Raw genomic sequence first — 23,321 nt, 5'->3', positions numbered from 1 at the left:
CCCGCACAGGAGGGGGTGGGCGGGAGATGGGCCCCCTGGCACTGGGCTGGCGGGGGGCTGACAGGAGCTGGGGCCCAGGTCCCTTTAAGAGCTACCCATGCCCGTAGGGAAGCGACGCCTTCGCATTCATTCCGGATTGTTCCTCTTACGCCGCCGTATTTTTTTTTGGTCGCGCGAGGGCTTCTGGGAATTGTAGTTGTGTGTGGGCGGCCGCTGCGCCGAACGCGCTCCGCCGTGCCTGCCGGCGGGGAACTACAACTCCCGGGATGCTGCGCGGCGGAAGGACGCGGACGGAGGCCGAGGTGGGGCTGGAAGAAAGTGAGGTAAAAGCGTCTCCCGCTGGCTCCGGGCGGTCCCTGCTTTTTGGCCGGGGGGCTGAGCGACGGGGGGAGGGGTGTGATTGAGGGGTTCAACGGTCACGGGGTCAGGCAGCCTCCCTCCCCTCCCCTCCCCTCCCCTCCGCCTGACAAGGGGGTCGAAGGTCAGGGGGAGCCTGTGGGGGGAAGAGGCCGGAGGGGCCGGGCTGTGTGGGGCGGGGAGGGCCCAGGGCAGGCGCTGGCTGGGGTCTGGGTGTCTCGCACCTTCCCTGGAAGCAGCTGGCCCCGTCCCTGGGGGGCTGAGCCCTGGGCTGGGGAGTCCTGTCTCCCGCCCCTGAGGCCAGGGGTCGCGTGACAGCAGCTGGGCGGGGTCATTCCCAGCGGGGGGAGGGGAGCCATACACGCGCTAGCTGTGCCCGAGCTAGCTCGCTAAAAATAGCCGCCGGGCGGGGAGGTGTCAGGCCGGCTGCCAGAGTGATGTATTCCCCTGGCTGGCCTGGCCCCCTGCCTGCGCCCGCTGCGGCCATGCGTTTGCTGTTACTTTGGGTATGCTAGCCCGAGCATAGCTAGTGCGTGTACATCTACCTGGGCTGGGGGCAGCACCTCCCCGCTGCAGCGTGGGCGTGCTTTCTCTCGGCTGCAGCCTGCACCCCTCCATTGTCCCATAGGGATTGATGCTCTGTTTGCCCGATAAAAGAGGTACTGGCAGCAACCTCTATATTTCCATTGCCCAACGCTTCCCATTCTAAAGCACATTCTTGCAGCCTTTATTTGAAGGGCTCTCCCCTTCCCTTGTTTGCAGCCAGATTTAAAGTGTGTCATGGGGTTAGTACTGGGCTCAAGGAGTTATTTGTTGTCCCAATAGAAAGGCATTTGTTTACCTGAAGATTTTCCCATTGTGGTTTGAGCTTGTTTTTGCACTGTGACCAAGTTCCTCAATGCTCTGTAGCATTGTTGCACACATGCTGCCCCAGAATCTGCATTTGATACATAGCTCAAGTTCTGGATGGGACACAAGCAAAATGCTCTTCCATCTGCTGCTTTCCCCCCGCCTCCCCCCCAATCAAAAATATTCTGACCTAGGGAGCGTGTGTTGCACTGGGAACCAGATACTTTGAGTTCTAGACTCACTTCTTCCACAGACTAATGTTAATTCTATGCCCTTCACCAGCCTTATTATTCATCAGGGCCTCATACAGGACTGAGAGAACGCACAAACTCAAAATAAAATTTAGTTCTAATAATATGGCAGCTCCAAAGCCCATGCACTCAGCCACACTGCCTCAGAGAGAAAGAAAGAACACCTGCCTTATCTTTGTCCTTGATTGTGTTGTCTATAAAATCAAGTGACTCATGAATAAGTAATCCATTGTTTCAATGTGTTATGCTGGATCCTTCTCTAGTGTCTGGTTCACATAAGATAAGACCTTTGTTCTGTTACCAGCGGAAGTAGTTAGTGCTTAGCTATGTGTTGCAGTGCTGAAGTTTAAGGAGGGAGAAAGAAGTTGTCACATTTGCACATAATTGAATTTGTTTTTGTCTTGCTCCCTAGTGAATTATATACAAAAGCTACCTTAAACTGCAGTTGTCGCCCCTGAGGGCTGCTGTAATTTGTGCCCCTGTAGCAATGGCTCCAGTGCCCATTGCAGAACTGGCTGGATGCAGGTCTGCCCCCAACATGCCCGGTCCTTCCTGGAATTCCCCCTGTGTTGGGGACAATTATGTGAATTGGAATACAGATCATGGGCCCAGGAAGCTGGTTTAAGTCATAGTTTCCCTTGTAGCCACACATCAATAAATGGGAAGAGATCATGCCCCTACACTCTTAAAGCACTGTGCCATGTGGTGCTAGAGAGAATCTTATCTTATCATTTTAATTAAATATTACATTGTATTTTAAAATGTGTCCTTACATTTCTGTTTTGAACCATGGCACATATTCAGTACTGGATGTTAAGAAATATTTGAATGTAAGTTATTTTATTATTTAAAACTGATACAAAACGTTGCTTTTCAAGTTTGCTATAGCATTAAACCAGGTCTACGCTACAAATTCTTGCCAGAATAGCTGTCAGTAAGGAGTGTGAAATAATCATGGTCTTAACTGACAGCCATCCTGAGAAAACCACCCTATGTAGAAGCAACTTATACCAGTAAAGAGTCATTTTACCTGCGTTGTTTGTCCTTCAGGGAGGTGGTTTAACTATACTGGCTATACTATAATCTCTCTTAAGTGATTTGTTTAATAGTTATTTGCTAAGTGACAATATTAATGGTTTCTCTAACAAAACCTCTTGAGACAGCCCTGAAGCTAGTTACTGGGATGGATGACCATGTTCTTTGGCACAGTTTTTCGCATCTAAGTTTTAGTTTTGAGATCGTGACACGTGTAGCTCCCATTCACTGTTGATGTGGGTAAAGTATTGGTCTTGATGACTGCTACAGAAGAGAATCCTGTTTCACAGTGGCAGGGCATTGCAAAGGATAAGGGCATATCCATTGCTTGGGAACTCAATGAAAGATACTCCCTGCTGACACCCAGTAAAATTCTGGAAGTAATTTTATGAATGAATAGGACAATTCACACCTCAGAACTATTTAGGCTTTCTGCAAACTCAGGCATAATCACTATATTATTTACACTTGGGTCATGTTCTGAAAGTTTTGGGTTTTGTTTTGTTTTTTGCAACAATAACAAGTGGAGACTAATTTTTTTAAGAAAAATGATAACTGAGATTCTGAAGATCAAATGAGAGGTTTTTTGCCCTCTGTGCGTGCCCCACAGATTGGGAAACACAGGTTTAAACAGACTTTTGTTTATTGTAACAAGAATTGAAAGTTATTTGTGGTTTGAAGTTTTCCTTAAAGAGTCCTTAGCTTTTAACCTTTCATTAAACACACAAAGAAGAAGAAACAGTTAAAGCATTTGAAACTTTTGAAAGTGAAGTGAAATTTTCATTTTAACAGGTTTTTTTATTTCCTTTCCATTTGATTGTATCTGCCAGAACACTAGCTGGAGCAAACTCCACGCTTGCACTGTGTAATGCATGTATAATACTGACAGGAACTTGGGCCACTTTAGGAAGTGACTCGTTATTTCTTCCTTGGTGACTCTGATTTCATTGTTTCATTAGGGCATGAACAGATGCACAGCAGACATCCACCTGTCTGAAGAGCAAGGTATCGTCCTTCCTCCAGCTGTCAAATCCGTACCTGTGCGTATCTTAGATATTCTCCTACTTTTCAGCAGCCTGGGACTAGCTCGCATTAGACATGTCTCTCTGTATTATATACAGAGATTTGCATGATGGCAACATTACGAATGAATTGTAATTGCACAAAGAGTTGGGAATATGAAGTCCCTTTGTGTGTGCTTTCCGTCAGGGGCTTTCATAGCCTGGCTGCACCCATGTATGCATTTACAAAGCAGCATGGGTTATACACTGCATATGTTGATAGTTACAGAAAAGGGTGTGGTTGCATCGTACCGAGACTGCATGTAAAACCCCAGCAGCACCATCATGCTGCTGCTTATTGGGACATGATACTGGTGCAAATTCAGCAAGCAAGCAAGCATAGTGCTAGCATTGGGTCTGGGAACAGCCATCGGCCAGCTAGCTTAGTCCTGTCTGCCCTTCTATACCAGCTTCTGTGGAGCGACAGAGTAAACAAAGGCCTTCCCAGTCCTTCAGAGAGTTCTTTTCATGGGGGATAAGGGGATAGATCCAAACTCTGCAAGCAGCTTCTCTGTTCCTTTACCAGTTTGTCTGAGGTGGGCTAACCCATTTCCCCCAGCGGTGCCACTGTTCTTCTACAAACTCTTCTTAGGATGAGGGGCAGACTGTACCTCCTGGTCTGGCTACCCCATTGCCTGTGCTGCTTGTCTCATGGTGGGGGAAAGGGTGAACTCAAGCAGCTCCAGCATGGGAGTGCTTGGGAAACCTGTGATGGGTGAGCAGGGTGTTGGCTGTGGGCTCTTTACTGGGGGAGTAAGTAGGAGGGCTGTGTAGTTGTTGTGAGTTTGTCCCTTGGCTCATGGAGGATCTGGGAGGGTATCACATTGTGTTAGCCAAAGAAAACCTTCAAAGGGTTCCCTCATTTCCTTGGACACCATCCCACACATAGTGTGTCTCCAGGCTTTGGCCGTCTTCTGTGGTGGTGGTGGCGTAACAAGATTAGTGTGTGCTGGGTTATTTCCCAAAGTGGGAATGGGTCATTATGGTTTCAAGGACACCTCAGTTGTGGGGAGGGAAATAGGTCTTTAAGATCCTTTCCGTGCTGAAGGCCCCTCTTATCTGCTGCTGTTTGGGACACTCAGCACATCAGCCTAGAAAAAAATCCTTTACAAACTACAGGCGGTTTAAAGGACATCACTTCTCCTGACTGTTCTCTCTCTGCATAGATCTCGGTGCTGAAGCAGAATGGGCTCCTGCAGGCTCTGGCAGAGGGAGCCAATGGGTGCGTGGAAGCTGGTAAGCAGCATTTGAATGTTTCCACTTCATATCCTGTTGCTTTCCAATTCTGGAGGGGACCGATGCGCTCCAACAGTGGCTGTAACAGCATGATGTGGCTCTTTTTGTCTGCCGAGCAAATCCTGTCCAATCTGCAGATGGGCTTGGTCAAGATCTCGCTACACATGGCCAGTTCAGATTGTCAAGATCCTGATACTCTTGGCCAAGTATTTCTTCTCAGGGTCGCTACACCATCCAGGAAACCTCCTGGCATCGTTCCAAGGCTTTGGTTAGGCTTTCGGTCATGTGTGCCTGCTCTGAGATTCTGTCTGTGACATGTGGATCAGCTGTTTCCATTTGTCCCCAAAGCAACATCCTGCCTTTCTGTCTATTAACGATTCTGAGCCTTTCTCCTAGGGTGCTGAGCCAGTGGTATTTTTAACTCCAGAATCTTAATCACATGAATGCGGTTGTGCTCTCGTTTTTCTTCCCCTAAATTCACGCCTCTTCCTGTTCACGGAAGTCTAGCAGAGTGGTGCCTGTGTACACTTAACTTTGCTTCTGCCATGTCCATGGGTGGATGTTAGGCTGCTGAGTGAGACATGAGAAGGCTCTGAGGAGTTCCCCTCTGACTTCCTCTATAATCCTTGGGGCTGATCATGCCTATTAGGCACTGGCCCATGTTGGGTCAAGATCAGAGTTGCTTTACCCCCAGGATGATACAGTGTGCTCACCCTTTGGAGGCTGGCCCGAAGAACTGTCTGATAGGGCCATGACCCTCCCTTCCCTGCCCCTTTAAAGTGGCTTGCACTGTGGTACCTGGACCGTTTGCAGGTGTACCATGGAGAGAGAGCGCTTTATCTGCAGCACCCCTGAGAGAGCTGCTGATATTCTCTCCTTTCTGTGGAGCTGAGTGAATTTGCTGCAGGCCTCTTGGCCCGAATGGCAGATAATCGAGGCAGGAGCTGTCAAAGAATCTTCTGCGTTCAGATAGTGTCCGAGTTGGTCGGTGATAAAACGGAAAATTAAATGAGCCCCTAAAGGTGGCAGGGTGTCAGGTCACAGGAACTGTTTTACTTTTTATCTGCAGGCTGATGGAGAAACAGAGCAAACACCTGGCCCAAGAGTTCCAGCTGCAGCTAACCATCTTCATGTTTCTCTTTCGCCAGATCCTAGTGCAGAGGTGCTGCGAGCCCAGGAAGAATGGGAGGCTGTGGAAAATATCCAGTCAGGTACAGATAACTGCAGTGACGCCCCCCTGGTATCCTTGACAGTTGGTGTCCATTAAATCTCATAGTGGCATTGAAGAGAGAGACAGACTGGTATCGATGAGGGAGTTGGGGTGCTGTGGGGAGTGTAGAATGGGAAACTGAGTCACGCATCCACCAAATTTGAGCTTAATCGGTTTTGCCTTAGTGTGGTATCGTAGTACAAAGGTGGAGATAGTGACTGGTCTGGGGTCCTAATGCCAACGTTAGCAGTGCAGTAAAGCTGGTGAATTGACGTCTTCAGCGGCCGTGAAGCACTGCAGAGAGACTAGGGGACTGAGACTGGCATTGGCAATGGAGTGTCTCATTGGGCCTGGAAAACTCATGCTGTAGGGGACAGTGACACACACCTTACTCTCAAGCCCTATTAGCAGGCCTTCCTCTGTGTCAAAGAAGGGGAGAGGACCTAGACACGGTCACAATTTCAGATTCTCCTTGCTATCGCCTGTCCAGAATGGAGTGGGCATGCTGAGTGGAAGGAGTGAGGTGACCAGCACATCCTGTAAGCTGTGTGTCTGGTGGTGTTATGCTTGCAGGTCTCAGTTTGGACACAGGTGGAAGAAAGTATCTACAGGGGAAGATGTGACGACAAAAGAGATTTTGTGGAAAAGTACAAGGCGTGGCCCGCCACTAGTGCAGCATCTCTGTAAGGCCAATAGGCAAAGTTTAGCATTACTGATGGGGGAGGGAAGCTGGTTGGAGTGCGGGGCTTTTCACGGAGCAGGCTGTGACTTTCAGTGTAACGAAACTTGTCGTGACTCCCAGGTAGGACTGTTCTCTTTCACATTTGCAGGGATTGTGGGGACGGCTGCAGGCCACATGCCCCTGATTTCCTTCAATGAAGCACTGCAGTATTTCCAGACCACTGACCTGTCAGAGTGCAGGGTATGTACGGGCAACTGGGACTGAATGAAGTAGCGTTGCTATGTGTGTTCATAGCACTGTGCAGACAGGAACTTATTAGTTCCCGGAACACTTCTTTGCGGTAAGTATTTTACTGAAGCACAGGGAGGTGAAGTGGCTTGTGAGGCTAGAACTCAGGATTTCCTGGCCAGACGCAGCCTCCTTCATTTTGCCCCTGCTTCCTATTACTCTGTCTTCTGCCTCACCCCACAACATCTCCCTCTCCACCTCCAGCCTATCCCTCTCTGTCCTGTCCTTCCCAGCTTATGCACTGCAACTTCCCAGCTTATGCACCACTACAACTTCTGCCCCTTTCCACCCTGCATTCAAGTCAGATTGCTTCTCCATGTTGCTTGGGTGCTAAGAGGGGAAGGCTTCTTTCACTCACTTCTGGTGACCTGTAGGCGGGGAGGAGCAGTTGCAGGAAAATTCACGCCCAGGCCTTGCGCTTCTGGCCCAGAGCATGCTCAGTGCAACAGAACGTTCAGAGAATGTAGTTGCCACGCTCTTACAAACCTCTTTCAAGCATGTGCAAATGGGGATTTACCGTAATGCAACTATATCTTGGTGAATTTTCATGGGGATAACAAAAGGCACCTCTTCCATCCTGCCAAATTTCAAGTCCTTCCCGCAAAGCATAGAGGTGCTAGAGTTTCTCAAAGACACAGTGGTAAGAATTTTTTAATGTGGATTGACCTATCTGTTTTTCTTCTTATCTCGTTTTCAGAAGCAGCTGAAAAGGTTTTGCTGAAACTTTCCAGAAATAGTTTGTCTGAAGTCAATTTAATCTCCAGAGGTTAAAGTTTGGCAAAATCATAGGCAACTTAAAACAGGGGCTTAGAATGGAAAGCGTTATGCAAGCTCAACTCTTGGTGGTGCTACCCAATTAATGAAAAAATTCCCTCTCCAAACAGGATTTGCTGCCATGTTTTCTCCCAGACGATGCCAAGGGAAACTGCACCACATACCTTGATAGTTCTCTTTATGTATCGTCCTTTTCTTAGAAAAAGATCCAGCGGACAGTGAGAAGGCGAGGACTGTCTGCCGTGGCTCATTTCTTCTTTGGCCCCCCCCGACTCCATCAGCAGCTGCAAGGCGAGCGGGATCTCGCCCTGGCAATAGCTCAGTGTGAGTAGTCCTTGCTAACGAGGAAGACAAGCTCTGCCCAGCCAGTTTAATCAGCCTCCCTTGGATGAGTGTTTTTGGTGGCATGTCAGTGATTGAAGTGTGATCCACCTCTCCCCTCAGCAGATGCCTAGAGCACAGTACCCCCTCGAACTGCTGCCTGTGTACCCAGGACCGTATGCTTTCAGCAGCCGTCTTGTGCCCTCTCTCCTCCTTGCCCTGCACACCTCACTAGCATCCTCCTTCTCCATCAAACCAGACATTAGGAGTCATGAGCTCACAAATCCCTTCTGTAGAAAGAGGCGGTGTTTGTCCTGGGGTCTCTTTATTGACTAGGGTTTGAGTATGAACCCTGGAAATACCAGGTTCCTGCTAGGGGATGTCAGGCTTATCAGGAACAAATCTCAGTTCCCTATCTCTACAACAGGGAGAATAGCACTGCCCTACCTCACAGGGCTGTTGTGAGGATAAATGTATTAAAGATTACAAGGATTTCAGATACGATGGTTATGGAAGCCAGATAAGTACCATAGATAGAAGGGAAATAAATGATCCAAACTTTCATCAAGTGAAATGAACTACTGTCACTGAAACATGAGCACTGTCACAGTGGGTCAAACAGAAGTCTAGTCTAATCTGTACTATTCTGCGCAGGTTCTTGTGCCGTGCTCCTTACCGTAGTATCCGAGTGCCTTCCCGTAGTGCATTAGTCAGTGTGATTTTCTGTTGCATGGTATTTGTTCTCTCATCCTCTCCCAGGGGGAGAAGTGTGCACAGTGAAGTGGCTTGATCTGGCAGGCAAATCAAGCCACTTCATTGATTTTTGGTATTTAAATATAACAGTTGCTCTGTATTTATGCTAGCGAAGGCAAGGCCAAAGAAATGCATCTCGTACTGGGACCAGAAAGTGGGGATCATTGGGGTGGTCCCTAGTTTCTTGCAGAGTTCTGCGGCTGGCCCCCTGCAAAGTTCTGTCTCCTGAACAGAGAAGCTTTTCCCTTACTGGGAGTTCCAGCATGTAGTATCTGTTTTCAGTGTTCAGCACCAGCTGTGTCACAGGAAAATGCAAGAACCTCTGCACCAGACTGTTAACCTATCTACAGGGAGACTCTTTCTAACCCTGTGCAGTCTGAGGATTGGCTTGTGCCCTGAAACTTGGAGGTTTCCATCCCTTTCAGAACTCCTTGTTTTTTTTCTAATCCTGACTAGTGTAACTGAATGTTCTTGTTATTCGCATAAATGTCTGGTTCTTCTGTGAATCCATGTAACCTGCCGGTAGGTTTTTTTTTACCATGTCTCCAGATTGGTGTGTTAGAGAAGAGGGTTGTTCAATGTCAGAGAGATGATCAGTATTTTCCATGCAGGTGGCTTGGATAATAACGAGAACGTGCATATGAGAATCCTGCAGACCATCTACAAGAAACTAACAGGCTCCAGATTCGATTGTCCCCGCTATGGAAGCCACTGGGAAGAGCTGGGCTTTCAAGGTATGGTGTGAGGTGGTGAGAAGAGTGTGGGGTCTATAGTACAGAAATTTGAGGGTAGGGTCTCCAGCTGTCACTCTGGCCCTGTTGTTGATGTGATTCAACACTGACTTAAAGGATTTTAGGTTTGTTACCTCCATCCCCCTGCAGCTGCTCTATATTGCATGCTTTTTTTTTTTTGCAACTGCTGATGTCAGTTTCTGCTGCCACCATTGGTATAGCTGCTAACTTCCCAGTGATAGCTGGCTCAGTGAAGCATCACTAGCATGGCTGGTTCACCATGTGTTCCTGGTTGGCCGCTGCTTCTTGTTTGTAGGTGATCTCTGTGAATAATAAACTCTTTCTGAGGGTTTGATTTTAGTAGGGAGGCATTGGTCACAACTCTGGGGCTGTGGTTGCATTCCAGTTTGCATATAAAGCAGGAATTCAACCCCTGTTTTGTGTATTAAAATAATACAGCAAACACACAGCGCTTATTCTTCAACTACAGAATGATTTTCTGAAACGTTACAAATAAATCCATTAATTAGTTTGAGTTACACTTTATTAAAAACTGGATTCTTTAGAAATTTAGCGTGTCCGTTTTTTCTTTGTCGGGAGTGATTTTAACAATGGAGTAATGCGGGCTCTTCAGATTCTCCACCTCGTTAAAATGAATTGAACTCTTGTGCATAGGCTGCATTTGAAGGAATTAAGTTGTAATTAAGGAAAGTTGTTTAATGATTTTGATTATATGGACTCCAGACAAACTGAGGCCTGGTCTATGCTGCAAAGTCAGGTTGATGTGAGTCACCTTGCACTGACCTAGTTGTGCATGTGTCTACATTTAAATTTGTCTTCCACCGATGTGAGCGCCCCGTGGCGGTGACGCAATATCCGCACCTCCAGGGCGGTGCTGAGCCATGGTCAGTTAACTGAGGTTGATGCAGTGCGAGTGTAGACACTGCATTACCTATGTCAACCCTAACAGTCCTCCAGCAGCTGTCCCACAATGCTTGACACTGACCGCTCTGGTCATTGGTGCGAACTCCACTGCCAGGGGTCATAGAGACTGGCAGCCCCTCCCCCTCCACACCTTAATTGAAAGGCCTTTTCCTGATTGTCCAGTGTGACAGGCATCCCTAGCAGCTCTCCGTTGTCGTGTGCCACTGCCCAGCCACCCATGCCGGCTATGCGCTCCCGATGTGCTCTGGCTTGGAGTAGACAGGAGATATCGGATCTCCTGGGACTTGGAGAGAAGAGGCTGTGTAGCCACAGCTACAGACCAGCTGAAGAAATGTGGACAGCTACGAGCAGATTGCATGGGGGATGTAGGAGAAGGGGTATGATAGGGACCAGCAGCAGTGCCATGTGAAAGCGAAGGAACTGCGGCAGTCATATCAGAAGGCTGGGAAGGCTCATGTCTGAGCTGCAGACTTGCTACTTTTACAAAGAGCTTGGCGGAGACCTCACCACCACCCCACAGACCACTGTGGGTACCTCTGAGGAGCCTGAGACACAGACCATGTCATGAACAGCAAGGAGGAGGATGGGGGACATGCAGCCATGTGATTCAGCTGTGTCACCATCCAGGACCTGTTAGAGACACCCCCACAGTCCAGTCAGTCCTGGCACTTGAACATGGAAAGCAACCTCAGGTAAGTGTGTAAATGCATGTCCCATTACAATGACGTACTGATGGTGCTCCCAACTTAGCAGGACACAGCTGTCAACATTTTCTTAATATATTCGTACCAGAAGAGGTGGCAGAACAACAGAGGTAGAGTTGTTGTTCTCTGCCCTTCATTCCCCTGTGGAATTAGGTAGGGAGGAGGGAAAGCCCTGCGTAGCAGTTTGCGTATGTACACAGGGACGTCTGTTGAATCCTCCTGGGAGATTTCGATGAAACTTCCATGGAGACGCTCTGCCGAAGGCTTCTAGGGTGGCAGCCTTGTTTCCTCTGCAGTAGGACGCTTTCCCATGCCAGTTCGCTCTGGGAGGCCAGCAGCAGCTGTGTTTTCTGTGCCTCAGGAGCGAGATATTGGCTAAAATCACCAGCCCCTGTGGGAAATGGTGCCAGTGCTCTGTGCTATTGCCCTGTACTCACAGTTTCGTGCAGCTGAGCAATTCCCTCCTCATTTCCCTCGCTCCTCGTGGGCCATAGTCACCATGGCTGGCACTGTGCTGAGCACAAACTCTCTGAAGTGGAAGTGTCAATAAGCACATCTGATTTTAAATGTTAGGGGAGCAAGGGAAAGGAGTTCTGAACCTTAACTTTTGCTTTCTGTTGTGACTGCTAACAATGGTACCTCTGTGTGCTTCATCTATAGCCGCTGCCATTGTAGCTGTGAGGGGCTCTCCCTCCACACCTGCAGAACGTCTGAAGCAGATGAGGAGACAGAAGAGGGCGTGGGGTGACATGTTCAGCGAGATCCTGCAAGCCAGTGCTGCATCAGGGTGAACAGAGAGTCTGGAGGGTGAATACTGCAGACTGTAAGGAGCGGGAAAGAGCAGACAGGAGAAACGGTCCAGGAGTCCCAGCAGGCAAAGAGGAAGATGCATCAGGGCATAATGGGGCTTCTCTGGCAACAAATACAGATGCTGCAGACTCTTATGGACCTACAGGTTCAACAGTCCTGGGCCCACTTCCCTTTGCAGTCCATGGAGAACTCCATTTTAGCACCTCCCTACATCCCCCCCGGACATTCCACGGGGCATCGGGCTGCATCCTTACCCTGACACTCCACATCAAGGGACAGTCAGGACAACCACAGCTTCACATGCACTGACCGAGGAGACCCACGCCTGCTGTATGTGTAGCCAGAATGGAGTGGATGATCTTTCTCCTTGTTAAGCTCTGTTCTGTTGCTTTATTAGGGTTTTAATGCATGTGCTTTTAAATTGCACAGATGGGGTTTTTTGCATTGTTTTTATTACTCAATAAAATTTACAATTTTTGGACAATGATTCACCTTTGTTGGCTCCCAACATATACTGCAGAGTGTCGAGCAGCACTAAAAGCACCCACTTATTTTGTACAGTGTGACACGACTCATGATCCGTGACACTCGCAGTGTGGTAATCATAAATGTTATCGCAAGCACTACAAAATAAATAAGTGCCCTGACAGGCCCCCAAACTGCAGGGCCAGGTAGAGCGTAGTTCACCACAATGCATTACTGCGCCTCACTGGTAAAGTGCTCTTTCAAGGCTTCTCTTATAACTCCATGCTTCTTATAGCCCTGTTCAAATTCAGCAGACGCTCTACGTCCTCTCTCCTCCCTGGCAGCAGCTTTTCCCCCTTTGCCTCACAGATATGCAGGACGCAGCAGGCAGCTATAACCACTGGGATATTTTTTTCTCACAGAGCTCCAATCAGGTGAGTAAACAACGCCAGCGTCCCTTCAACCTAACAAAAACACATTCAACTATCATTCTGCACCTGCGTACCTAGGATCTCAGGCAGGATTGTAGTCAGGGCGACTAGCCCGTCTTGCCGCCTGCGCCACTGTGGCTACACCGCTATTTTTAGCATGAAAGCTCAATCAGTGCTAGTGCGTGCATGTCTACCCAAGTTGGAAATTCACCTCTAGCGCCCGTCCCGTCTGTGTGATGTTTAGAGGGCTTTGTGAGGATCATCATCTCCTTTTTCCAGTGCCAAGGGTGGGTAGGTCGTGGTTACGAGCAGATTCCGTCCATGTCTGTTTTAAGCCTGTTGGGGTTATTCCACTGTCGTTTTGGATGTCCACGGACTCTCTCTCCATGCAGTCTTCCACAGAGAACAACTTCAGGTAGTTGGGACACTGTCATTCTAGCAACATGGCCAAACTGTTGTAGGTGGAGCCTTTTGATGGTTGTAGCCACTTTCAGTCGTCTATAGATGTCATTGTCTCTTGGTCTGTCCATCCTTGCCACGTCTGGGATATGACACAAGCGCTTTATTTCCAATGTTTGCGGCTTTTGCACCGGACACTTTCAGAACCCACATTTTGCGATCGTAAAGTAATGGGGGTACAGTCAGAGTTGCATGTTAATATGATTTTTAGCTGTTGTGGATGCTGAGTTAAGGTTTCAAACATTTTATTCGGGCACGCAAACGTTCTGCAGTTTACTAAAACAGTCCTCGGATTTTGTAAACTCACGAGCTTTTGCATGAAGAATTCAGTGGGTTCTTTTGTAAAAATGGATGCTTGATCTCCAGTTATCCCAAGTCTTCCAGGCTAGGTAGGATGGAGAAGAGCTGAATTCCATAATCTAAAAAATAAACATTAAAAAAGCCTTTGCACCCTGCCTACCAAACAACAAAATGCATCCATTTCATTAGTCGTCACAAAAAATATATCAAACACGCCAACTCCATTTGGTCTCCAAATGGCTCGCAGCTCCCCCCTTTTAATGGCTGTGTGCATGTCTCAGAATCCTCTGCTAGCTGGCATGGCAGAAGCATCTTCTGAAGCATCACAGTGGCTAACAAGCATTCTGCTGCTTATTTGGGCCTGAGCCCACCAGAGAGGAAAGTCACTCTACAAATGGTAGATCCAGAGACGAGAGAAGAAACAGTAAGGAAGGGAGAGAGGTTGTAACTCCTCTGTGGCCTGGCTTCATGGCGTAGTGCGGGGAGCATGCCTTGGAATCCAATTCACTTCTCCTGGATGGGAAAACTGGAGAGCAAGAGCTGCTGCGGGCAGGTCCTAGCAGGGTAGGGAGACAATATATTGGGTGCCTGGTTGTGGCAAAATGGTGAATTCCAGGGTGGAAATGCAGAATTCAGTGGCCAACTGGGAAAAATGCCAATTCCATGAGATGAGCGGGGCAGTTCACATCACGTAGAGTCATTGTCGCAGGCTGACTGCAGATTCAGGAAGGTGTTGCTGCACCAGTTAATGCTTGGTTGAGGGTTTTTTGGCAATCATAAGGACTGAAAATGCTTTTTTTTTGCGGAGAGGGTATGTCAAAATGTATATTGTGCCCCAAAGCAGGCACGTAATAAGACAGGGAGAGTATGTACTGAGCAACTCAGTACAGGACCATGCACGGCTTACCTGGCTGTATGTTTTTATACTAAAGGTATGGACCCTGGGACAGACCTGCGTGGGACTGGATTGCTTGGGTTAATGCAAACCCTATATTTTGTAATGGACTCTCGGACATTACCCTTAGCTCGAGACATTTTCAAGCTGTCCCAGCATGAATCACAGGCATGTCCTTCCCTCTTCGACTCTGACTCTGGAGTAGTATTTATTTATTATTATTAAGCCTCAGGGAAAGGTAAGCTTGGAGTCCTGATTTTCGATTGGCTGCTAGGAAACCTTTTAACAGCCCAGATTCTCTGCTTCATCCAGTTTCTGACCAATTGGTGCTGTCTTTCCACATCCCTGGTAGATGTTGATTATTCTGCGCCTTGTATAAATCTGATGATGGCAACTCCACAGCCTCCCTTCGTCAAGATTTAGTTCCCATTAGCCAAACTATTCTCACTTATAAAAGTTTTCCCATGTTGCGTGTCAATTGCCTGCACTTGTTTTACACCCATCATTACTTATTCTGTTTTGGCGAGGGAAAAGGTGTTTTAATTAAAGACAGGCCCACATCACATTTTGGGGCAGTTCTCTGGCCTGTGTTATACAAGAGGTCAGACTAGATGATCACAATGGTCCCTTCTGGTCTTGGAATCTTTTAATCCGGATCCAGACTTTGTATCTTCCTAATGGGAATGGGTGGAACCAACCCCCCAGATTAAAATGTGGGTTCAATAACTGGAGTCAAACTCAGGGGCGGGGCTGATTGGGCGTGGCCCAATGGAGAGATGGGTTTGAGCTGCAAACTCTGACCCAAGCCTGTATCCATATTTATTTATATCATCATAGTGCCTAGGAGTCCTAGTCCTGAAACAGAGCCCAGCTGTGGTAGAAACTGTACAAATAGAACAAAAAGACGGTCCCTGCCCCCAAAGAGTTTACAATATCCAGGTTTAGATCTGGGCCCATCTCTAGTTATAACAGAGACGTAAGAAAGGGCATTGTCAATGTGCTGGAGGGAGGAAGAGGGGTCTTATCCATGAGAGCAGGGGTGGAATCGCTGATTTAATTCTGTTTCTTTTCCAGAATTTCCCTTTCTGTGTGATGTCTGTCAATATCACTCGCATCGTTGTCCAGGCCCTGAGGGAAGAACGTCTTTCCAGGTGAACTTGCAGCCCATGGTGGCCCTAAAGTCCTGTGTGTAAACCTCATGCTGTATTGCTAATGGCCCATCTGCACTCCATGAACCACCGTGCCAGGCAATCCAATTACAGCCAGCATTACAAGATGTAATGTCTTGATTTTAGTAGGCTTTTGATAGTCCCACTTTTTTTTAATTAAGCTTTAAAAATATCAATCAGTGGCAGAGTCAAAGCACAGAAAACTTCCACTGGAAAAGTTAAAGTTTGTCGAAGGAATAAATCGTTCTAAAGGAGGAGTTAGGCTACCTTAGTAATAACCATCAGAACTACAGTACCAGCTATAGTTCGAGGGAAACCCATGTCCTTCAGTAACTCCCCGTATTCCCAGGGTCACACAGAAACTTGTCTCCAGCTTGTGTAGATCTTTGTCAGGTGGATCTCTAGGGCGGTGTTTCTGTAGCTCTTGCCTCTCTGGGTTTACTGGGCTGGCAGAGAGGAAAAGCAAAGGCGCGGCTAAGCATTCCTGTCCTTTTCTCTTTCAGAGAGTGTAACCGCAGACAGCAGGTCATTGCAGTGCTGAATGACTTATATGTGGCTACATTTCTGCGTCTCTACTCCATCTGGAAAACACAGCAGAAAACAATTTCTGACTCTGGCTTCGTTCTAAAAGGTGCGTTTCCCTGCATCTTTTCTAAGCGAAGGACAATCACTTGAATGTATGTAGGATAAATGCTGCTCATTCTGAGAGACTGAGACATGAGAGACTGGCCTGCCGACACCCAAACTAGACCTAGACGAGGGAGGTCCTTAAAGCTACCAATGCCTTAACATAAAAGGTAATTGCTTACGTGATGGTCAGGACCAGGAGTCTCCATTAATTCTTCCTTCAGGGTCATTGGGCTTTAAAAGATACCCCAAGGTAACTGTGGTTTGTCTGTAGTCCCACCTAACCACCTCTGATCTTCTATTGTAATTACAGTGGCTGCTCTTTAGGGATAGGTCTTTCTAAGAATACATTTTGGAAAATGTAGTGTTTATTATGGGGGGGGAGGGGGTATGCTAAGATTTCACTGCACCTCTGCCCAGACAGAGAAGGCTCTCTGTGTGTTACACAATTGCAAATTATGGAGGTGGGGGCAGCTAGCTGCAGGAGAAGAATTAAGGGGTTGATATAGCCTGGCTGGTGTAGTGGAAGCTGTATGTCTGTGGACAGAGAAGTAGAAAGTATATATTTTAGGTGTTTTAACTCATTTCCTTGCTTGTGTGGTTTTCTGTCCAGTATGTTTGTGTATGCGTGTGTTTGAAACTTAAATGTTTTACACTGAATAGCCAAATTGACAGTGAGGCTTATGACTAAGGTTGCGTAACATTTTCCATCATAAGACCCTTTTTTCATTTGGTTATGACTTTGCCAAGCTTGAACCGTTTGGGCTGAAATTTTCAATGCCAGGTTTCTGCCTCGAGCTGAATTTTTTTTTTTTTTTGAATGGTTTAACCATTTCTGAGAACAAGGTGAATATTTGTGAGGTGTTCAGATATTGTAGTGATGAGCACTCAAGCAAATACAGGAGGAAATTAGCAATCATATGTTCACTGCAGGCTTGGGATGGGGTGCATCAAAATTATGCCTACGGCATTCACTGGGTAAGACCAGGCTCCTGTGGAAGAAATAGTATGTGATCATGTAAGTAAAGATTGTATCATAATGTGTATACCACACAAGGGGGCTGAATTAAGGTGTCATGGGGCAACCTTAATTTAACCATTTCTTAACTTTTCTGTGCTTGACTTTACAACCTTAATTAACAGTCTTTAAATGTATTTTTTATGTAATAGCATAGCATTTGCGAAGGCCCAATGCTACAACTATCAATGCTATTTCCTTTCTATAAACATCAGATTAGAGGCACAGCAGGGTTATTTACCTCTGAGACCACACAATAAAAAGAGGGTAAAACCTGCCTGACAAGCAGAAAGCTGGATGTGTTTATTAGGGTTGAAAAACCATCTTCAAAAAATGAAGCTCTGATCACCACAAATAGAACCAGATTTCTCCCCCATCCCCACCCATGTGGTCCGTGCTCTCCTCTGGGGCCCTGGGGCTTTCCCATCTGTTATGATCAGGTGGGTGTATCTCATTTGGTTTCAGGGTGAGACCCTAAGTGTGGACAATGGGAAAATGAATTTTCCAAAGGCACTTTTGTGTTTGATAGCTACAAGTTCCAGCCCTTCATAACCATTGTGGTTTTGTGGTCTGCCCTGAGAGAGAAGCACATGCCTAAGGAGATGCTGGACCAAACACTAGGGGGTAAAGCTTAAAAATATACCAGAATAGTTTTACCCCAGAAAATGTGGGGTTCAGATTGCCCCTTCTCCATCCCAGGGTCATGTCTTTTCATGTTGATATTAGATTTTCCTCCCCCCCCTTTCCAGAACTGGAGGCATTTGCCAAAAAGAAACCTAAGCTGCTTCTGAGATATTTGGAGATCTACATGAGTGGCAGAGCTGGGTCAGGAATAGATGGCGGTTTTCAACACCCTTCTCCCTCCTCCGGCGTATATAGTCCTGACCTCAACTTTGCCGGCGGCAGCTGCGGCAAAGAGATAAACTTCACAGGAGTGTGCGACCTGCAGGTTGAGATGGAAGGCGAGGCCCGGCTGATTTGAAACCAAGGAAACACTGCCAGCTTGGTAGATTGTTGTAAGACACTGACAGACACACCCATTAGTGGCTGCTAGAGTCCTGCGTGAAGGGCTGGGGGGGGTCTGAGGTGGCGCTAGAGTAAATGCAGTGGAGGGCTTCTTGCTGAGCGAGAGCTGCTGGGCCAGATGTAGCGGGAAACGCGGGAGAAGTTGGTGGAGTTTTCAGTAGAGACCTAGACACCCTGCTTCGTGGCACAGGCACTATATAGGATAGCTGAGGGCTGTGCAGGCCCTTGCAAGCCAACATGGGGTGGTAAACTGAGGCAGGGAGGGCAGTCCTGGGGAGACCTGGGCATACAGCCCTAACACTAGAGTTGTGGTTACAAGAGAATTTCCCCTGTTGTTTGGGCTCAGAAATTTCTGAAATTCTTTGGACCCCTGGCTGGGTCTCAGCTCAATGTGCTGGGAGGTTTCAGGAAATTTTTTCCCCCAGTTTTTTATTTGTCCCCTCCCAAAAATGTTTGCTCCAGAAAAACTCCGGAGTTGCCAGCGCTCGTGATTTTATTGCCAGTTTTGTGATAGTTGGTGTTTTACTTAGGTTGTTATCTCAATTGATCGTCACTGATTTCCAGGGGAGTTAGGAGCCTAAGTGCTTTTGAAAATCCCCCTAGGTTCCTATCTTCATCTTTAGGCACCTACACACCTTTTAAAAACCAGGCGCTAGGAGACTTGCCCAATGTTTCATGGAAATCCAGGGCTTTGATGTGATCACAGCCTATAAATACCTTTGTTGGGAGATTTCGGAGAGCTAGAAGGCTCTTTAATCTCATTGACAAAGGCATGACAAGATGCAATTTCTGGCAGGTGCAGTTCAAATTGGAAATAAAATGTAATTTCCTTACAGTGGATTGAGTACAGTGAAGGCAGTTACATGGATAATAATTTAACCAGTAGAACAGCTTCCCTGGGGACCTGATGCACCAGGGTCATTCGTGCAGTTCAGGCAGTGAAGGCACATTGATTTGTCTCAGCGTTGCAGCCCCACAATTCTGGACAGCTCCAGTAGCCCAAATGGCCTCAGCGTAAGTTACAGCAAGCAGCGGTAGCTCTAATTTACAGCCCAAGATCCTGTCGTGCTGGGCACCTGCCTTCCTCTCATCCCCAGCCCCACTCCAGCAGGCTAGGGGCAGGGAGGGGAGCAGCTTATGGTAGTGCTGTGCTGGGGAAGTTCATCCCTAGTGTGTTACGCTGCCGGAGCAGCAGGTAGGTCCGGAGCAGGGGACAGAACCTGCCCTAGGCTGCCGATCAGCCCCAGGTCAGCACAGGAGGGAAGAATAGGCAGGCATGGCTGGGTGAGGGTCTCTGGCTGGTGTTCTGCAAGAGGTCAGACTAGCGGATGAGAGGATTCCCATCTAACCTTGACACCACAACTCTGTGAAGAGGCCAGTTAGAAGGAGCAGCTTATGGTGACAGATGCATTCTGCAGCACAGGCAGGGCGATGAAGTGGGCCAGTCTTTGCGATCCCGCAGGCTGCAGGGCATTTTCCTTAGGCCAGGGGAGGCATCTCCTGAGCAGCAGGGTAAGGAGCTTTCATAGTCGCCTTCTGCTTCATGGAAATCTGAGATGTTCCTACCCAGATCTTTGGCTTAGAGATCTCTCTGTCGCTGCAACGCGGGGAGTGCAGATCCGCTCCATAGATCCAGATCTCCGTGGCGAGCAGCGCCAAGTGTCGGCACACTGGGGCCGGGCCCACTAATTGTAACTGGATAGGCACTTTACAATAAACCTTGGCGTACCGTTTCCTCCTCTCTGTGCTTACTGGGGACAGACATGGTGCTCATTTACACACAGCTTGAAAAGACAATGGCCCCCCACTGCCAACAAGTACTGAGCCTGCAGCAAAACTAAAGGGGAGCCCTGGTGTGTCTGTGGCGCTCTGTGAGCTCTCCCTGCCATAGGACGTAACGGCCCTGGCAGTTCATGGTGAAGAGATCTGGGAATGATGGCCGGCTTGGCACCGGGTTGAGACCTTGGCTTATTTTCTTTCCCTGTGGTCTAGAACGCTGAGCTGTAGTTCTGTGCTGTGGCACAGAAAGGCATCCCCCGGGGGCATGGCTTTAAACCACCATCTGGCTCTGGACTGCCCTGGGCGTGGTGTGGCCTCTGGCGTAAAGCAGAGCAGCCCAGAGCTCTTCTGTTCCTGTGGGGCAGCCCCGGAGAATCCCGCCAGCAGCACACGGTGCAGAGACCCCCGTCCCCACCTCAGCAGGTCCTCTATGCTGGGACTTGCAAGCGCCAAGGGAATTCTCCCCCAGATAGCTCCAGGCTTGACACCATCACAGCAGCCTGTGGGGTCCATAGCAGAGGGGAAAATCCTGCCCCACATCTCTGATTTAGTCAGGCTAGAAATACAGGGTCCTGCAGCAGTCCACAGGCCAGGTCCTCCACAGCTAGAGCAGCTTGAAACACGTGCTTCCCCCCCACCCCCACCCCCGAACAAAGCATGCAGAAATCTCAGCATTGTGTTTTTTCATTGGTTTCTGCAACGGGCCATTTTTTCACCCCTTTTTTTTTTTTTATTTTTTTAAACTTTCTGCTGACTTTTTTTTTATCAAAAATATTTAATTTTCAGAATAACCTCTGAATAAAAGGTTTTTAAAAAATGAAACCAAAATGGTTTTGTTTTTGGAAAACCGTTGTCCTGGTGTCTCTGGTAGGTAATCCAAACAGCCAGTCCAACGTACGTGTGTGTGTATGTGTGCGCGCGCTTATGCTAGCACAGACACATAAACCAAACTTAACCAGTGGCGCTGATGTAGAGTGGACACATAGCATGTGTCTCTCTCACCCCTGCACCTTCCCCCTCAGCCTAGCCAATTATTATATATTAGATGTATTACAATAGCACGTAGGAGCCCTGGACATGACAGCACCCCATTGTGCTAGGGGCTGTACAAACCAGACTAAAAGATGGTCCCCATCTAAACTGTTTACAATCTACCTTAGCTGGTGTAGAATCCCAGGTGCACAGAACATGCCCTGCCATTTTTAAAATTGTATTTTACAATTTCACCCATCTCCAAATAGCTTTGGACAGAGTGGAAGATTGGAAAACGGATCCAAGACGCAGTCACTCGCTGCTGAGTTTTCATTTTCTCCCTATCGATAAAATTGGGGGGTGGGGGGAATGGTTTGAAAAGCACTCGGCGCTGGCCCTACAGAGAGGCAGAATTAGGTCCAGGCTGAGCATTTCTGAAATTCTTTCACATCAGCTGAAAAGTGTCAGTATCCCATAGTTTAAAAGAGAATTTCAGTCACTAGTAAAAGGTACCAAGACTGAGAACCCTGGAGACTGAAATCCTCAGCATCGTGCTGCAAGCGATAGTACGGGGAGCAGAAATGCAAATTATGATTGATTGTTTCCCATAGCGCCTAGAGGCCCCCAACTGATTGTGCTAAGCCATTGACTCAGGAGGCAAATTTGCAATCCACATTACCCAAAAGAGCCAAAGGTAGTGGGACTTCCTTGTTTCATTTTCTGTCTGTCTGTCTATATAATTTCTTGGTGATGCCGACGAAGTATTATTATTTTGTCAAATACAAATTGGTTAATAACATAGTAAGAGCATCCTGAGGGGTGAATAACTTAGATTGGTTGATGAAATCACCGTGTTTTAATATCGTGCTGTAAAGAGCCCCCAGGGAAACGTTAAAGGGCCACTTGTGGCTCCTGAGTTTGTCTGAATATCACTGTGCTAGGGGCTGTGTACACACACAATAAGAGAGAGTTCCTGCCCTCGAGCTGAAAATCTCAATAGGCAAGACAGGCACCTGGGGGAAAGGAAATGTTTTAGCCGTCCTGTAGTTACAGTTGAACTGCTTAAGAGCTGGGTTTTTCCCCCCCCCCAAACCCCTCTGAAATCCACATGCACGTTCAGATTGTCTTGAAAATTGCCGTGCATATCAGTTCCTGGGGCAGGCTTGCAAATTTGGTGTCAGATTTGATCAGTGGGCTCCCAAGATATAGCTCCTAGAGAGAAAAGGGGCTGTCAGTAAAATGTTCCCATTCTAACCATATTTTTTTTGTGCAACCCTGTGACTCAGACTTTTTTATTGCATTGATCCCCTGCCAAATTGGCATCGCCTGATCTGCCTTGATCTCAGCTAGCGTAATAGTTTTGTACAGATGAAGATGCTCTGCTGGGGCTGGAAACGGCCTCCTTTGGACGTTTTCTTGGGGAGTACAGGATGGATTCCTACCGTATAGACGTTATTTGAACTTCAGTTATGGTTCAGTGCTAAAAAACTTGCGAGGATGCACACGGAGGTTCAGGCAGGAACCAGTCGCTGCCCCATGTTCCCACAGTAGTGGAATGCAGAGGTGGAAAGTGTAAGCAAAGATATAGAATACTTAGTATCAAATCAGAACTCAAAGGTCTCTCCCGCCTCCTGTCCTTATGACCAGGCAAAATCTGGGGCATTGGAGGAAGTAGCATCCTTTCCTCCTTGACTGTGATCAGCTGTGGATGGGGAGTGGTCTCTTTGGGATGATCTTTTATTAAAAAACTCTGCATCAAGGCCACTCACGTGCTGCTACTGGCCTGCTGAGTGACCTTGGGCGAGTCACTTCTCCTCTCCATGACTCAGTTTCCCAATAGCAGTGATTATATCTCCTTTGTAAAGTGCTTTGAGATCTAAAGAGGCACAGTGCTAGATAAAAGCTAGGTAGTATTATATGTTGCTTCCTTATCCAAAACACCATGCAACAGCTATGTGCACCCAGCCTGTGCTCACAGCTTTTCATTTCCCACATATGCTCAAGCGTGCGAGGAAGGAGACAGCTTCTTATACCGAATAAGACACCCAAAAAGCCTACTGTGAGAAAACCACGGGGAGAATTTGCACACTCCAAATGTTTCGTTTTACGTTTGCTTCCCAGCCACTGACTTGGCTTGGCCACACGATGTCGCCCTGTGCTCACAAACAGCTCA

The 23,321-nt window shown here is 47.7% G+C and overlaps 1 protein-coding gene across 2 annotated transcripts; it reads left to right on the top strand.

The window, feature by feature from the left end:
* Positions 1–200: 200 nt before the first annotated feature.
* Positions 201–20,130, top strand: ELMOD3 (ELMO domain containing 3). Of its 2 annotated transcripts, none has more exons than XM_067545796.1 (11): positions 201–323; positions 3,452–3,532; positions 4,720–4,789; positions 5,938–6,000; positions 6,806–6,921; positions 7,944–8,067; positions 9,429–9,551; positions 14,595–14,725; positions 15,632–15,708; positions 16,230–16,357; positions 18,121–20,130. In XM_067545796.1, exons 1-11 carry the CDS (start codon positions 267–269, stop codon positions 18,351–18,353), a joined length of 1,203 nt encoding a protein of 400 aa, XP_067401897.1. In that variant the 5' UTR covers positions 201–266; the 3' UTR covers positions 18,354–20,130. The 2 variants fall into 2 exon arrangements, with proteins under 2 accessions (XP_067401897.1, XP_067401898.1); XM_067545797.1 differs by having other exon boundaries at positions 203–323; positions 6,830–6,921.
* Positions 20,131–23,321: the final 3,191 nt, after the last annotated feature.

The sequence above is a fragment of the Emydura macquarii genome, unplaced genomic scaffold, assembly GCF_026122565.2.
Source record: "Emydura macquarii macquarii isolate MOO-44397 ecotype Brisbane River unplaced genomic scaffold, CSIRO-AGI_Emac_v2 contig_1110, whole genome shotgun sequence".
Classification (NCBI taxonomy): Eukaryota; Metazoa; Chordata; order Testudines; family Chelidae; genus Emydura; species Emydura macquarii.
This window is presented reverse-complemented; position numbering and strand designations above follow the sequence as displayed.